Source organism: Anneissia japonica, unplaced genomic scaffold, assembly GCF_011630105.1.
Source record: "Anneissia japonica isolate Jap-2015-1 unplaced genomic scaffold, ASM1163010v1 scaffold38052_len244707_cov166, whole genome shotgun sequence".
NCBI lineage: Eukaryota > Metazoa > Echinodermata > Crinoidea > Comatulida > Comatulidae > Anneissia > Anneissia japonica.
Window position 1 is genome coordinate 178,601 of NW_022697064.1, and position 18,658 is coordinate 197,258.

Here is an 18,658-nt window from a genome sequence, read left to right on the forward strand (position 1 = left end):
CATAAAGGAAGAAGAAAGAATAGGGAAGAATCATTTTAGGTAGGCCTAACAGAAAAATGATAAAATAATTTTTAAAATTCCATCATTGCCTTAGGTCGAAACGTCTCCCTCTCAGTATTCGGAGCAACTTTCCGTACCTGAAACAGATCGGAACTTTTTTTTAATTTTTTTGGCAACAAAATCGTAAAATTGATTACCAGGCATTTTCAGGTTCTATGCAAAACCATACAACAAATTGATTATTGAACTTTCCACTAAATGACGGGAAAAATTGTTTTCATTCAAATTTTAATTGTTAATAGGGCCTATGATTTGTTTGTGCATGTCCCTTTAGTAGAGGCCACGTTTGTAGTTCTATTTTTGCTCACAATTGTTTAATAAAAAGTTAATTACACGCCGTTGCCGCAAAGTTACATTGTTATTTAGTTGTGAAATTAGATTATATATAGGCCTACATATTTATGGTTCTACAAAACCGTTTTGTACGCTAACTCTGTTATAGGCATAACTTTAATGACGTAAAAATGATTCTGGAATGTCTTTTATTTTTTTTCCCTCCATAAGTGTCTGTTCTGTTATTTTTCTTTGAATTCAAAGAATATCACAGGTTAAGTGCAAGACTTGAGGTTCTCATCCTAGGCGCGAAATGCAATAAAGAATTGCGTTTTCTTTACAAAAGGCGTTAACTTAGTTCTTTTATATTAAACTTAAGTCCAACAGTCCCTCTGGCTCTTCGTCTCACACTGTGTGCCTCCGTCGTCCAGACGCCGCCTGTTAATGACGTCAGCTTCGTGGGTATCGCGTAGGTCAAGCCCATAACATACTTGTATAAAGTAGTTCTATATAAAGATCATATAGGACTTTGTGTAAAACATAACTATTCACATTCTGTGTTACTGAAAGTATATAACTACTACTTCTTTTTGTTATTTCCGAAATATATTCGTGGATATTTAACGAGTAATTAATGAAACTTCTGCTTGTGCGGATTAATATGGTATGTGAATAGAATAATTATACTGCACCGCTACTGGCCAGTGAAAGTATCCTTAGCCAACCTCCCCACACTCCGTTGCCTTCGTCGCCAGTGAGTCTCAACAATTTTGGCCTAGAATTTTGGACAAACTGAAGATAAAAAAAATCGTATAATTTGAACAAGAAAAAACAACTTCTCATCGATAGTTTGATGTCTCGATACAGGGTTGTTGTTGGATCTTTCCAATAATATTTGACTGTATATCAGGTATGTTATGTAGCTGTGAACATTTGGAAACCTCGCTCCACATGCGTTTCTTCAAATTTTGCAAAAATGCAATATTGTGGTAGCCTATGCTAGGCCAGCCGATTGCGGTGGACCCCGATTGCTAGGCCTAGGATAGTTTAGTCGCTCGGACGGATTCGAAATGCCATAGGGCCTAGGCTAGATGGATGTTTTGGAAATGTGAATATAGCATAGTAAATGTAAAGCCTAGCGCGCCGTTTTGGGCTCTGTCTTTAGTATAGTATTGAACATTTTAATCATAATATGACATTATGACTGCATTGTTTATGAATGATCTGTGATTGAGTCGCTCCTACTGACCTGTTTTCGGTATGGTTTGTTTTTTTGTACGAACAGCACTAGCTAGGGAAAGGCTTATTTTGGCTATGTTCAGACACAACGACTTACGCTAGCGTAACGTTAATAAACGAGTGGTGTGAACTTGTCCGCGGCGTAGCGAACGCCAGTATTATCGCGCAATCACTTGCGTACGGTAATCCAGCAACAGACCCCAGATTAGCGTACGCCACTGATTTACGACAGTCATGCATCGGTGATTTTGAACTCATGGTTTTAATGTAATTGTAAAGTATGTATGTTTTTGGTTCTAATAATAATATTTCGAACAGAAACAGTAGAGAAGCTGTCTCTTATACACATCTAGATGTGTATAAGAGACAGGTGCCAAGGCAGGGCTAGGGTGGGTTATTGACGTGTCAACAACACACATCGTTTAGCTAGGCTTGTTATTTATTACATATTCCTTAGCAATATTATTAGTACTTTACTGTTATAGGTCTAGTCCTAATTATTTATTTATTGGCAATTTTAATATACCATGAATCGCACTTCTTCAAACCAATTTTCATACTGAATTTTTGCAGAATTTTTATTCTTTAGTTTTATATCCCAGGTGTTAATAAAAACTTGTGATTTGGTTGCCCATTGTAAAAAATATATATAATTACAATTTTATCCTCTTTTTATCATCTCTAGCAAATTATAATATTATTGTTCTACTTGACCATTATTAATTAAATTAATTTTAATTTATATACAGTGAATATGTGTGCTTTATAAGTATATTTATATAGTATATATATTTTGGCTTTTACTAAATTAATAATTTTTATATTAAATATTTTACTATTACATAGGTACTACAGTTTCATTAATTATGTATTTTCTTTTTATTTTTCAGGTTCATTGCTTGACTTGTGCTTCTATAGAGCATAAAAAAAATTCTCTAATTTTCATGGGCAGATAATTATGACGATGGCGAGTTTATTTTCTTTCACCAGCCCAGTTGTAAAGAGACTCCTGGGTTGGAAACAGGGGGACGAAGAGGAAAAATGGGCCGAAAAGGCTGTTGATTCTTTAGTAAAAAAACTTAAGAAAAAGAAAGGAGCTATGGAGGATTTAGAGCGGGCACTAAGTCGGCCGGGCGAGCCCAGTAAATGTGTGACAATACCACGTTCTTTGGATGGTAGGCTGCAAGTTTCTCACAGAAAAGGATTACCACATGTTATATATTGCCGTGTATGGAGATGGCCCGACTTGCAGAGTCACCACGAACTGAAAGCTCTGGATTGCTGTGAATACGCCTTTGGCAAAAAACAGAAGGAAGTGTGTATAAATCCTTACCATTACAAAAGAGTAGAAAGCCCTGGTAAGTAGGCCTATTCTTGTTGCCAAGCAAAAAACAATTAATAATAATTTTGAGAATCAACTGTGATCCATGGACTGCAGGGATGCAGCTGAGGCTAAACATAGTATCTTCATCAAGGGGGTGGGGATATGATATTGAAAAGATATTTGGCCTCAGCTGCCCGGCCGTTCCAAGGTAAACAACGCAACTGCAGAGCAATATAACAGCAGTTACATTGTTTTGCCATGGGATGGCTGAGGTAAAACAACGCAACTGCACAAAAATATAAAAGCTTGCGTTGTTTTTCCATGGGATGGCCGTGCATATCCACGGTCACTCAATTTCACTTGATCCAATTTTACTGTACTCTCTTTATTTACTCATATTTTTTTATTCTCATGTTCCCAACACAGGACTTGTTTCCTAATACTTTTTTTCTTGTTAATATACTTGCTGTATTTTAATTGTTTTAAATGAAATGTGCAGGAGTTCCATAATTGGACAAAGATTCTTCATGGAAATACAGTAATGAGCCTTTTTAACAAATTGTATTTTTCTTTGCTCATGGTGAAGCCCGTAGCCAGCTGACTTCAAGAAAATACAGGTTGCTAAAAACATGCAAGCATTCTTAATTTGCAGGAGATATGTTAGAATTTTGAGATATTTTAGCTTGTCTAAAAGCAGGAGGTTTCTGGAGGACTCCTCATAGGTACTAAGCCGTAATGACCGCTTGGGGAATGGTAATCAGTAACAAAGTAGTGTAACATGGTACAGTGATGTCCGCTTTGTAGTATCACTGGATCTATTTTTTGTTTACATCCTATTCCTCCAGTTGCGTAGATTCTACGACTGAAGCATCATGGTTTTAATGTAATTGTAAAGTATGTATGTTTTTGGTTCTAATAATAATATTTCGAACAGAAACAGTAGAGAAGAGGAATGATGAATGCTTATTATAGGGTACTCATCCATCAAGTAAAAAGCTACTCACCAAAATTTGACAGAATTTTTTATCAGATTGGACAGGGTTCTTGGGTAGAACTACTGTAGTTAGCAGTTTAAGTAGATTTGCCATAAGAAAGTCCCATAAAATGTCTTTACTTTCCACACAACACATTTTATTAAAGACAAGGTACAAAATTTAAGATTTAATACTTCAGTCCAAGATATAAAGTGTTAATCATGAGTATAAACAATTTAAAATAACAGATTTTAAAAATATAATGTATTTTCTACAGTATGTCGAAAACCATTTTTTAAGGCCATATATTTTTTTTATTGTTAACTATTAAATTTATTAATATTTCATAGGATTTATATAGCGCACATTAATTTTTAAATGGATATTTGACAAGGCAATTTGATATTAGAAGCATAATTTGAATTTTGAACGTTTGTAATTTGATTACATATTTTGATTGAATTCGCTCATTTTATGAATATAATAACCGGTCAGTTGACTATATTTTTAAGAGCATGATGCCAAATTGAAAATTGTTATTGTTGTTACTTTGATTGGCACAGTGACATTGTGTTGTGTGTGAAGTGAAGCATTCTACCCTAAATAAAGTCCAGTCCAGACTCCAATTTTTATTTGACAAAAACATGTGACATGCCTAAATATGGCCATGATGACATCACATCATGACCATATATAGACACATCATGACTATATATATGGGCACATCATGACTATATATGGGCATGTAGCAGTTTTTTGTCGAAGAAAATTAGATAATCTGGACGTCACTTAATAAAGAAACATTAATAAATGTATGGCACATTGTGTACTGTACTATCAACAAACTGAGTCTGCTGTAAATGCCTCATTAATTTTTATATCATACACAACTCGCGAGTGTATCATTATAGATGGAAATTGACCGACAACCTAGTTAAATTTGTTATTCTTTTTTTTGGCTGCTGTATAGAAAATTTTCCAGCTGTTTCTGTTAAAAAGAGATGGTTAGCCTACAGGGAGTTGAGTGCATCTTGTTACCCTATCTATGAAATGAAGTCAAAGGCAGATTAAAAATATGAATTGTTATTGAAATTAAGGCTTAAAGTTGCTCTTAATATGTTAATTAATAACTTAATATGTTGTATTGATACTGTAGGCCTTCTGTTTGTTGGTTTGGATACAGATTTTAATTTTTCAGTTTACCACAGTTGTCCTAATAAAAAAGTACAGTGGAATTTTTTCTAGGGTATTTATTATAGTATATTATTGCAAAATCTGCCTGTTCAGTTTACTGCTCTGCTACTATTTTGCTGTAATCAGGGATATAACTATGGTGCGCGGGGCCATCCAGCATTGAAGTTCTAATTTCCATCCATTCTGAAGCCTCATTCAAGGCTCCTCCACCCACCTTTATAAATCCCTTTGCCCATTCTTAAAATCAACTCTTGTAATTTAGAGTTTACAAATGTTATCACCCACCTGCCCTTAGTTTTCTTCAGATACAACCCTTTGAATTAGATAGTGTTTAATTTTGAAGAGCTGTGAGCGAGTGAGTAAAAAATGAAGTAAATGCGGTCTAGCATGACTAGCCTTAATTCGGCAAGGTAGTGATTTCTATACTTCCATTTAGTATTGGATCGCTTTGCAGGTTCAACTTCAAATTACGGTAAACTATAAACAATGTGATCTGTAGAAATCTTAATAATTTGTACATATCGTCGCTCACATCACGAACTAACACAACCAAAGTAGATTGTGTTAGTTCGTGAAATCAAAGTAGCGCGTCAAAACGAGTGCGTATTGGTTGTCAAACAATTTTGTATTCTTTACCACACAAAAAGTCCTTAACGACAATAGCGCGTATTTTGACGCGCTTTTTTGATTTCACGAACTAACACAATTGAATTTAATTGTGTTAGTTCGTGGTGTGAGCGACGATATTTGTCATCAGTATTATTATTTAAAAAAAGAAAATTCCTACTACCAGAACAATAATATCAGATCAAAATTCTCCGAATTAGAAAGTTAACCAGTATAATTACTGTCTGCTCTCCTCCTCTATAGGGGAAAATGTAGGCCGTACATAGGCCTAAATAACATCGAAATTCGAACATACTGAATGCCTACTAGGTTACCTAGCTAGCAAACTAAACACAGTTTTATAAACGTGATCGATCTAATAATAAGGTAGGATATAACATAACAATAAAGTTCTAACATTGTTTATTAGTAAATTGCAACATTGTTCACGTGCTGAAAGCTGGTAAACTATATTTCAATATTGTTTATGCATTGTTTATCAGCCAGACGATCCAGCCTATGATCATTGCAAAGCTAATTAAAATAACATTGACCTTCGTAGTGGTTCGTAGCTACGTTCAAAACGTAAGCCTCCCTCCCTTGTCACTTGTCCAGCCTAGGTAGGGTGATAAACTAATATTTTTTTGTAGCGCCAAATATGACTACAGTAAGTACAAAAAAGATCATGATAAACATCTAGAGGTATATACTGTATACAGTAGACAATCAGATGTTACCACAAATCATTGAAAGATGATACCTTTGTCAAATTATTTTCATAATTAAAGGTCTGTCCAGACTATCAAATTTCATTGGACAAACAAAAGTGTTGCATGCCATAGCCATGATGTGCCTATATATGGCCATGATGTGATGTCATCATGACCATATTTGTTTTTGTCTTTGATATAGTCTAGATAGGGCTTTACTGTGGGTTTTTCTGATGCGATAGTATTGTACTAACAGGTCCATAATCTTCAAGAAAACTACCAACTACCAGTATAGTACAGTACCTGATTAATAATGTTTTTTCCCCAATCTCGCATCATTCATGTAGGCTGGAAGTTCAAGGTAAAGTGTAACTAATATAGCATAACCTTGAAATAGGCTAATAGCTATCATCTGATACTGAGAGTATTTGTTCGAACATAAAGGGATCAGTCATCTCATTGTCTTTTTGTTTCACTTATTAAAACCTTTTTTTTTTTACTCAAAACTACGTATAAATGTAATGTTCAGACATAAAAGGGATTCAGTCAACTCATTGTCCTTTTGTTTCACTTATTAAACAAAGTATTAATAATAATAATAATAATAATGCTAATAATGGCATCTTCTAAGGGGTATTTACAGTATCCATCTCAGAGAGCAATGCCATTTCCACTTGCAAAGAGCAAATAGCCTTTTCTGCATTTCATTTATTATATTTATAAAGGTTATTTCATTTTATTTTATTTTTTTTTTGTTTAATAATACTTAAATGTACATTTATTATCAACTTAACTACTGAGGAGAACAGGCAAAATGGGTGCAAGATCTTAGATGGTCATCTATCCATTGCCACTCTGTCTTGTTCCCGAACCTATTAGACCTTTGCGGAGTGTCAATCAAACTTAACAACTGGCCAATCAGAAAAGGGCCAGGAATACGTATGTCCAACAAACACGCGTGTTGTCCCATAAATTTACATGTTCGCAAATGTTTTCATTTACACTGTAGTTTTGCAGGACCTACGGTATCCAAAGTGCGGGGCTCAGCGGAATGGCCACTTAGCCTCATGTTGTGTGGGCTTTAATTACTTTGTTTTGAGTAATTAAATACCCTCAATAATTAATTAATTTTGGAGACAAGAAAAAACAAAAACAGGCGGGGGTTTTCAATCCCAAATTTAGTCTGTGAATGTTCGGGAAAATAGACATTCACGATGCACCAGACCTCTTCCATGCAAGGAATAGTTAGGCGTAACAGTACTCTCTGGTACAGTAATAATTATGATTTGAAAAAAAGGAGACTTCAAATTAGATTTAAATCCAAGAAAATTTAATACTATTTTATGCCTTGTTTTGCACACTTATTTTTTTAGAGATCATCAGATGAGGGTGGGAAAAAAATTTTTGTTTTCTTATTTAGCAGAGTATTGCTTAAAACATCCAGATGGAAAAGAAAATAATTTAAGTAAAATTTTATTGTTGAATATAAACAGTGTAGTAATAGGATGGTTAAATGCTTCTTTAGGTTTATATAATAAAAGATTATATAATTAGGAAGAAATATACATCTTATATTTGTAGATTTTAAGGCAGAGGCGGGCATAGTAATAATAAAGAAAAACTCTTTTTTTTCTCTGAAATTTCCATTTTTTGTGACGGTGTGTGTGCTGATTGGCCAAAAATGAAAGTTTATTTTATTCAAAATCATTATTTTTGGCAGGCGGCAAGTTTGTTCGCTAAAACAGGGTATAAAAAAGAAGTCTCACTTTAGCCAAACTAAAAAAAAGTAATCAGTTTATTACTCATGCTGATATATTCTGATCTGTAAACATGATTCATTAAATCTATATGATGAAGCATCTGTTTTCAATTCCACAAGATTTAAAAAATAATTTAGAAATTAACCACATCCCCAGCCACAAACTGTATGGACAGTATTATCTACCACTTAAATCTGTTGTCTTTTTAAAATGCTATTTAAGTGTTATCAGTCATCAGTGTAATGGAACTACTGCTTAATTAATTACTAGTCATCAACCTTGTACAGCTTGTGTTAATACAGTCAATTGTTTATGTTATATTTAGCTAGATTATTTTTGACCATGAATTGGAATGGAATTCATACTGTTTTTCACTGACCTTATGTTCATTATTGATCGTGTAAAATTTTAGAATGTTTTTTGATTTGGTTTAAGATATTGTTGAAGCTGTGGTTTCATATTTATGGCCTACAATCCCATTGTTTTAGGTTCATATCCTTAAACATCAATTCATATACAGACTCTCTTAAAAGCTAAAATGAGTTGAATATTTTTTTTTAAATAGAATTTTAAACAATTATAATATGATAGTAAAGTTATATAGCCTGGTGGATAATATGCCTGTCTTCCAATTCCAGAGTCATGGGTTCGATTCCTTGACAACTCTATTATTTTTTTAATACTGAAAATTAACTCTTAGCTGAGAATATATAGTACCAAGGCTCAGTGGCAGAAGAGTAGATTTCCACTGAACAGGTTACCAAGAATAATAAATTAAAGGAAAAATAATTAAAATATATCCATCCCTCTGTAAATTGTTTTACTTGTCTCCTTTAAAAAATCCAGTAAATCGTAAAGTAATTTTAATCAATTCAGTATTGATTTCACCAATAAACAAGAAGTGATTCACAATATTCAGAATAAAAGATGGTGAGGAGATGCATAAGTTTTAATAATCCTAATAAGCAATGTGCATTTGTTTTTAGCTTTCGATATAAGAACCAATTTGGATCAGAATTTTGATTGATTCGACTTCTATATAAGTGTTGGATTTAAAAAGAAGCAAGGCGTCATCGCTAATGAAGTTCTATGCGCTCAAGAGTGCAGAATTTTCACTGTCGAATCGTTTATGTTACATCCCATCTGTTTGAGAGTAACACTTAGATCCTTAATGAAGATTTAAAGTGATGTAGCAGAAACGATTGCATTGCAAACCCCTACGATATTGGTGACTCACCAAGTGGGAAAATGTTGCCATGGGTGATTGTTAGTCAACACGCTCCAACTCCTTATCCTCACAGAATTGTAATGAGTATAATGTGCAAATTGAGAACTCAAAACCTCCATTTCAAAATGATACCATGTATACTCGCGTTTAAGATTAGACTTAAAAAGCAAATTACGATTGAAAAACAGGCGATTGTCTGATAAGCGCGATACACATTTTAGATTTCTAAAATTATGTTCCGTCTTTTTTGCAGATCGTCATTAACACACGAATTTAGTACTGCAATGAAGTACTAAAATGTTACTAGGCCTATGAATGAACTCAATTTTAAATATGGATTAAGATTTTGATGAACATTTAAAATCTCACAAGATTGTATTATTTTGGAAGATTAGCCCTGCATTTGGCCCCGTTTTTAGCCAGCTAGATGCAGTATCAAGGCCATAAACAGCAGCAAATAGTATGAATTCTGACGGTGAAACTGTATGCCCAACGTACAAAATACGCCCGACATACAAAAATCATTAAAAAAATCTTCTAACTCGATGTCGTCTTATAGACGAGTATAGTACTATTGTTTCATTTGGCAAAACCTAGGGTAGGCCTATAATTTGAATTGTAGGGTCAGCCTGACTTCTATACTTTCAGAGAAAAATACAGTAAAATATTGGTTTTGAATAATTTAGTGTTGAAAAAAATTAATGGCCATCCCTACAAATTAAAAGAAATGCTATTGTCAGGTTAAAAAAATGATTGTTATTTAATTTTTAATTAATTTGTGAAAATGGAAAATCTCTTATTTCCATTGAATGGGGGTGGTCCAATACCAGCTGAACTACGAAGTATATATTTTTTATGTAGTTTTATTTGAAGACAAATAAAACTGTTTTTCATGTAGGTATTTAAAAATTGTTATTTTCATTCTTCACAAAGGTAACTTTCATACATGCATGGATGTTTTGATTTCTACATGAATTTTCTAGGTGTTGTGACTTGTAGCATAAATAATTCAAAGCAATCAGACTAATAACAGTGAAGCTAAGAATACGATTAACAAATGTATCTGGCCGAATATATAGGATGAATATTAAAAACCCCGGCATTTAAACAACTACCTATTGTTAATACTTTAGCCATAATGATTACTGTACAGTAGTAAAACAACAAACAATTATAGATAAAATAATAGCCTAAACATGATCTTATCACGTCGCACCAAAACATATTGATTTGACTACTAGGATTCGGAATCAGGGAAGGATCCAGAGATTTTGTAAGAGGTCCGATCGAGAGACAACACTACCCTCGGGGGCCCCAGGGGAAGTACCCCAGGAAATGTTTTTTAGACACCTGGAAATTACCTCTGAGGCATTTTGGACGATCAATAATTTCTTTTTCTTTCTTTATTTTCTTTTTTTTACACTTTCCTAAAAGGGAATAGGCCAGCCTGGGAACTGTGTTCTACATTTTTCCTGCAATACTGTATAATAAAATAAATAAAATAATTAATTATTCTCCAACCCCTCACTTTTTGTTTATCCAAATAGTTATTAAAATCGTTGGTAAATTTTGTAGAAGAATCCTAGGAAATAGAAAATGAAATGATCAGAAAAATGTAAAATAGTACAGTAAGAATCTCAAGATTATTTGGGTCGGTAACTTCAATGAATACAAAAGAATTAATGATACCAAGTACCTTTACATAATATCTCAAATTATTTGGGTGGGTTTAATTATAGCTAAAAAAACAAGGGTTGTGATTATTCATTTTCATCAGTGGTAAAATAGTACAAACTGCAATTGGGTGTAGGTAACAGTCCTATCCAGATTGCTGTTGCAGAGCAGTGCATTGTTATACACGCTTGATAGTGATCCTATTTGATGACATTGTAGTGTGCAGTATTCCCCAATGTATATTTTACATTATCATAAAAACAAGTACCCAAAGCCTGATCTTTGTCCGTTAAACCATGTACGCTTTTATTTTTCCAACATCTGTTCGCTTTCATTATTTCATCAAACATAGAGTATTATATTTTTGTACACGGGTTCTTTCTTTGTTGACATTAAACCTAATAAACATTTTTTTTTATAAATAAAATGAAATATTTCTAGTCAGTATTTAAGTGATTTATTTGAAGTTGCTATTAGGCCTTTAGGAAAATAAGTGCAAACATATTCAGATAGGCCAGATAACAAAAAAAAAAAGGTTATCACCCTATCTAGGCTGCAAAAGTGATGGAGGGAGGCTTTTTATTTTTTATTTTACTAAAGCCAAATCACCCTTGGAGTGTTTGCTGGTGCAAATACATATTGAGATAACAATATCTACTAACTATTTACTTTAAAAATGGAAAAAAAGAAATTCTTATTTTTGTTTTCCAAATCCTCTATTTTCAACTACCATAATAAACATGCAGACAAGGGTGATAAACTAATTTATTTTTTTTATTAAATAAATTACAAATTTCAAGATTTGAATCTTCTGTTGAATGATTATAAATTGCATTTCTACTTTATTCATATAATCAACTGAACAGATCTATAAACTACAGTAAATTAGAAAAACTAACATTTTGAGTATTTTGTATTTTCAAGAAAATTGATTTATTCAGTTGCTATGAGGCCTGTAGAAAATAAGTGCAAATATAGCCAGCTAAATATAAGTTCCAAGATTCAAATTTTCAGTTGAATATCTGGCTATAGTATTAATCTGTTGCTATTTTTGAATCCGTTTTCATTTCACGATATATTTACACCCAAGTCTGCTATTGTAACTTTGTAAGTAAACCTTTTAAATAAACACAGAAGAAAGACCATGAAAACAAAGCCTCAATACTGTTCAACACTAGGTTATTTGCTGAAAAACCAAAACTCAAGGAATATTTGCACAGAAAACAGTTACTTGAGGTCAGTGATCAAATTAAAAAATTAGTACTGAAATTAAATTTCAATAAAACAAGTAACAGCATCATACCCTTATGAATTAATCAATCTGGTCTTAATATTCTTGTTTTTCTTTTTAATATTTGGAAAGAGATTATCAATTTTTTTGACCTGATAATAAAATATTAAGTTTATTCTTGTTTAAAGTCTGATTCGATGTGGGTTTTGATTCTAGATTTAAACATGACCACATGAAAGCCAGCTTATCTCTGAAAGTCTAAAGATCTTTGGTCCAATTATGGTCACCGCCAATAGCGTCATGCGCTAAAAAAGGAATACGAAACACAATAGCATAAGAACCAGGTGGCGTTTGATATACTGTAGGCCTGTCACTGATATTGGTGTTTATTTTTAGTTTTTTGCTTATAATGACCGTTGGATTGCTTCCTGTCTTGGAGTCGTAAGTCGTAAACTCCATTGTGCTTTTAACCATAACATAATCACATAATTGCGTAGTAACTATGGTAATAGCACTTAATAACTATAATTAACGTCTTGATGTAATCATATAAATATGTAGTAAACTAGAAGTATTTATAATAACAATGATAACAATGATAATATTCTAAAAGTGATTGTCCTTAATATATACATATTTGAAGATATTGTATGCATTATATGTGGTTTTTGATCAGATGCAATCAAAATCAAATTACAGTACTTTTCCATTATTTTTGTTTAAAAAAATTGAAAATAATATTTAAAAAAACATTTTTTTCTTTCATTGAAAACATTGTAGTGATTATAGTAGGTTCTCTTTTGAGATCTTGTCCGACCACTCAGTGGATTGTTTTGTACCAGCTCCTCTTGACAATATAACAAGAATAAAGTATTATTTCCACTACAAAAATGTTATGCAAGAAAGTAGGCTTATAATACTCCAAGTATTGAAATGCATGCCATCGCGTTGGGATTCAGTTTTTTCGACATTAATTAGGTCATCATCAGGATGCCCAATGTTATGCCCAATGGTCATTAAAGGAATTGTAAAAACCACTTGGTTTTATTAAGGCTGGTTTAAAGGATGTGGTACCTTAAGTTATGCTCATTATAAGATCGAAGAGGAAAGAGAAGAGGTGTTAAGTAGTTTGTTGTGATGGATAACAAAGTCACAATTTACATTTACAGATCAAAAGCGGGCTTCGGCTTTTGACTATCTAGAAACAAATTTGGATTGTTGCCATATCGTTTTTTTTTTTTCCCCTCTGTGTTGCACTTGCTTAGAATTGGAATCAGATTCTTCAATTTCACCGTGTACACAATCCAAGTATGAATAGGATATAAATGGATGGGGGAGGCTAGATAGTTAAGTCACCCATGCAATGCACAACTATCTTTGAAATGCTGGCTCGGAGATAGATAAAAATTCACCTCCAAGATGGAGGCAATGCTGGCTTTAGATCTGCATAACATTTTCATTTTATAGTGATCAAATCCGGTCCATGGCCACTTTTTTTTCTTCTAATGTGTAAATTGGGGGCCTTAATACCGGTAGTGTAAGTGCTTCCGAAACAGGAAGCCAGACTTAACGATTGAAAAGGTTTTGTTAACCTTAACCTTCTAACAACTTATCCAAAGGCACTACTAGGTCTTATGCACTGAATATATTGACAAATTACGAAGGGTGAAGGGTGATTCAATGGCTGTATTTAAGATATTAAATGAGTAAATTTTATTTCCACTTTTGAAATTATGGTTACTGTATGCATACACTGTAGTACTTAGGTAAAACGTAAAAGCATGCACAGTTTAAAAACTCTGTACTTCAAATAACAGATACATAGCGAACTGCCAAAAATAATATTTACGGTATTATCAAATAGCAAGGTATGTAAATATACAGTGTGAACAATGGGTATTATTTTTAGAAGTTATACCTAAAAATACTTTAGCTGCAAAAAAAGTTTATAGTACAGTAAAAAAAAATTATGTTTTCTGTCTCAAGAATTGATTGCTTAGCATTTTACAGTACAGGGCAAAAGGAATTATTGTAGGATGATAATGGATGGAGGAATGAATAGATTGCTATTTTCTAGTAAAAGAGTTGGTTTAACGAAGACCATTGAACTGAGACCTACAGTATGTACCGGTAGGCAGCAATTTACAATCATGTGATTAAAGGTATCAAGTATCGAAAAGGAAGTACCGGTAATTCAGTAACATTGAAAAATATGCAAAGTGTTGTCTGATAGATTTTTAAATAGAAGCTGTTGCACCGGTATTTTCCTGTAGTGGTGCAGTATCACGGTAATACTTCATGCATACTCGCTTAGTGGTGCATACTTGATTCACCTTGAAAAAAACGAGTGATTAAACGCAGTGCTCTTTAGCAAAAGTACAACATGTCCATGGCCAGGGTAGGTTCAAGGTTTTCTAACACCTATCCTTGAGGCTTTCTGCACATTTAAAATAGATGTTGACACTGTTTAAGAGTAGCTTAGCACCTTTTGTGTGAATACTGCGTCAAGAATTGTGTTTGTTGCAAATAGTTGACGCAACAAATCATACAAATTACTCAATATGTCTACTCTGCTTTCAAATTTACCATGATTCTACGACTGTTTAGTTAAGACTCGTACGTTCAGTTGAAGGACTCACTCCCCGAGGTGTGATTTCCCGCAGAGGTGAGCAGTGTCTGGGGCTGAGTCTCAGTTGGGGGTACAGTTAATTCCTTGAGAAGCTATTTGGGCCGTTTCTGTTCTAAGACAATTTAGAACATACAGATACATATTTCTTTATTGTCCAACAACCGGAACATATTTTGCCCAAAGAATTCTGACAATCTTTCTCTATTGGAGAGACGCCTAACTGTTATTAAACAACAAATTATTTATATTACATCCGTCTTCGCGGTAATTAATATTTATTCGCTAATTTCTAATTTTGTTCATCGCTAGTTATTAATTAATATTTCAAAAAGGTAATCAAAAAGAAAATAGTGCAAGGAAGGAATATTTCCAATAGAATAGCACACATGAACATATGCAATTGATTGCAATGCTTATTGGTGTGGAAGTCCTAATGTCATGTGACCCAGGCTGTCCACACCTGTCAAATGTTGATGCACTCTTTGATTGACGTCATCATAATCCGATGACATTTGTCAAATTCCTTCTATTTAATAACTACAAAAAATAATAGTATGATTTAGCATTCTTTGCTATTCAATTTCTGTTCAGTGTAATATGATTATTAACTTATTTATATTGCATGTCAAATGAGTAAACATTGATTTGACCTTGACATTGACCTATCTGTGCTAGTCTTCATTCTAATTATCCTTGTTATGTAGTAGATCAATATAAATTCAAAGTTCAGGTAGCCTGAAAATAGACCATTAAGTAAGATTGCAAAGTAATCTTGATTAAAACCTTAATTTCTAACCTTATTAAAAATTGGGCTTTTATCAATTATTAAGCAAATTTTAGTATAAAGCAGATTAGATTAATGCATGAAAAAATATCATGGCCTGAAGGATATTTTTTGAATGCATTATCTAACCCAATTCGACATTGCAGCATCCCATTAATTGATAAGACCTCAAGTAAGTGACTAAGTAAAAGTTCCCTCATTTCTTTTCAAGGTTCAATTTTATTTTCTCTTCCACTAGAAGTTATTAGCATTTTGCTGATTGAGAAAAGAAAATTTTCTTAAGTCTTTATTTTGCTGAATTCGGCATTGATATAGTATGTGGTACAGTAAGCCAGAAAAGCTGCTTCAGATACCATTGTTAGCAACCGCTTTATTGTCAATTAAATTTTAGAGATCATATAAATCACAAGTTTTGCGCCTGTATGTGGGTGCATACTTGTCATCAAAATGTGACAAATGACAAAAAAGGGGTACAATACTGCAGACTGAACGTATGAAGACAATGACGACATGAGTTTGCTCACCTTTGAAACTGAAGATCAAATGTTTTTTTTTTATGGTGATTGATACACATTGAAACGGATAGTCTGTTATGTGCTTGTTGCTCTTATCTTAACCTCTGACCTACAGCTCAATTGAGGTTCAATGACAAATTGTCGTGTTCTCTAATTTATGATAACGTTGATGTATATACCGACTTTACCCATTACCTATTCCCTACATTATGTTTTACAACTTCAGTCAACACTTAGTAGCTTTCTGTTCAGACCAGACATCTGTGCTCTGTGATAATCAGTGGTAAAAAAAAAATTATAATAAATATCCTGGCCATTTTAATGGCCAGGAGTTAAACAGGATAATCAAGTACATCTGCTGTACTTAGATTTTTATTCCAAATATTTCAGGGGCAGAATCTGGATTCTTTTGCCGGGAGGAAGAACCAGTGGTAATCAATGATATAGGTCCGAGGAGGCCAAAGTTAAGGTCCAAGAGGGAGAATTTTGGACGTTCCCTTACCTACTGTAATGTGGAAATCCAGAGAGAAATTTTTAGTTTTAGCTGCTGCCGCGAGAGGAAGATGAGTACCTCCTCCCTCCTCTACTCTCTTGATCCGCCACTGTATTTTTATAGGAGATAAATTGGATAATCAATCAATAAAAGTTGTTATATATTTATATTCTAAAAGGGAGATGTATGTAAACTGTTTTACATGGTGTGTATAATATTATACACAATATAATTGGTAAAACTTGAGAATATTAAATGATGTCACGATCAACGGGCTAGGGCCGTAGGTTTTATACCAATAGTAATAGGAATATTTTAATAGACAGCTTTCCTTCAAGCAAGAATTATCGGCTTATCTGTCTGTGGATGACCTGTACAAATACGACAATAGTGTTTGCTTGTTTTGGAAACAATGTGAAATTTGTTTAGTTTCTGATGTTATGTCAACAAGATCGCAGTATAGAAACATCGGAGGTGTGTATAATATTATACACAATATAATTGGTAAAACTTGAGAATATTAAATGATGTCGCGATCAATGAGCTAGGGCTGTAGGTTTTATACCAATAGCTTAATGCTGTAATAAGGATATTTTAATAGACAGCTTTCCTTCAAGCAAGAATTATCGGCTTATCTGTCTGTGGATGACCTGTACAATTACGACAATAGTGTTTGCTTGTTTTGGAAACAATGTGAAATTTGTTTAGTTTCTGATGTTATGTCAACAAGATCGCAGTATAGAAACATCGGAGTCGTGAACTACGTTGAAATGAACTGAAATTCAAGGACGTGGCAAGTTATTTAGATGTGTCATAACCAGCAGTTTTAGTGTTTGTTTAATAAACCTGAAACTTCAAATGAGTTTAAATAAAAAGTATATAATGGAAACTTGAAACTCGGTCATTGTTATACTTTCAACATACTGTAAATGATGACAAATGAAACTCAATTTAATTCAAATTTATTGCTCACTCTCATAAAATATTTAGTTTGAAAATTGGTTTGCTTTGCCAAGAGCAATAATCTTATAAATATTATAATAATAAAAATTTCACAAAACAGACAACTAAATATTGCAAAATGTACTCATTACTAAATTCATTTTAAAATATAAAAATCTTAATAAAATGTTATGTAATATTTATATTTCTATTATCTTTTTGGAAAACTCAAAATTTTGTACATTTAAAAAGTTATGTTCTTACATTTTTTGTGTGCTTAACCATATTTATATTTTAGTATCGATGTTTTATTGGGGACCCCTCCTGAAACAAGCCTACCACTGCCAGCTTGAAGGGTTTTCCTCTATTTATATATTGTCCATTTTGTTTTATTGTCAATGTTAACTTAGGGTATTTAAATGATTTTTTTGTTTTTAAAATGTAAATTGTTTCCTTGCTCTTTGAATGAATATTATACTATGCTGTACTATACAAATTTTAGAATCTTCAGAACCGTTTTTCTCAAAACCTACATGGCTGATATCCAAGGAAATAAATATTCATAACTTTAATAATAACAACAGCAATTCACAATTCTATTCAAATCATAACTGTTAGATGAAGCTTTGCCAACAATATCAAGTTATATGCGACAAATAACTTTAATAATATGACATCATCATGCCATATATGGGTACATCACACAAATTTGTCACTTAAAATGTGTGACTTAAAGATTAATAGATATAGAATTTTTTTAAAAATAAATAAAAAAATTGAAGATTTCTGACAAATGCCTTGTTTAGTCTGTAAAGAATATTTATAGTGAAAGATGTGCTTATTAGCTTTTCGATCCTTTATTGTCTTTATTTTTTTCTTTTTCTTTTCTTTCCTTCCCTTATCCTTTCCTTGTTTTTTCACTGGCTCTCAATAAAACAAATATGTATTAAAAAAGAACATTAGTTTTTTATTTATCTTGCATTAAATTATAAACTTGTTTGGATATAAAATAAATTATTTTA

The 18,658-nt window shown here is 32.7% G+C and overlaps 1 protein-coding gene across 2 annotated transcripts in view; it reads left to right on the top strand.

The window, feature by feature from the left end:
• Window positions 1-838: 838 nt before the first annotated feature.
• The window catches only part of LOC117102199 (mothers against decapentaplegic homolog 5-like), a 41,587-nt gene continuing 23,767 nt past the window's right edge, over window positions 839-18,658 (top strand). The window contains exons 1-2 of one of the 2 annotated variants that reach the window (XM_033242421.1): window positions 839-1,243; window positions 2,463-2,930. In XM_033242421.1, coding sequence (XP_033098312.1) covers window positions 2,531-2,930 — 400 coding nt within the window. In that variant the 5' untranslated portion in view covers window positions 839-1,243; window positions 2,463-2,530. The remainder of the gene's footprint in view (window positions 1,244-2,462; window positions 2,931-18,658) is intronic. The other variant, XM_033242420.1, reaches the window with a different exon arrangement.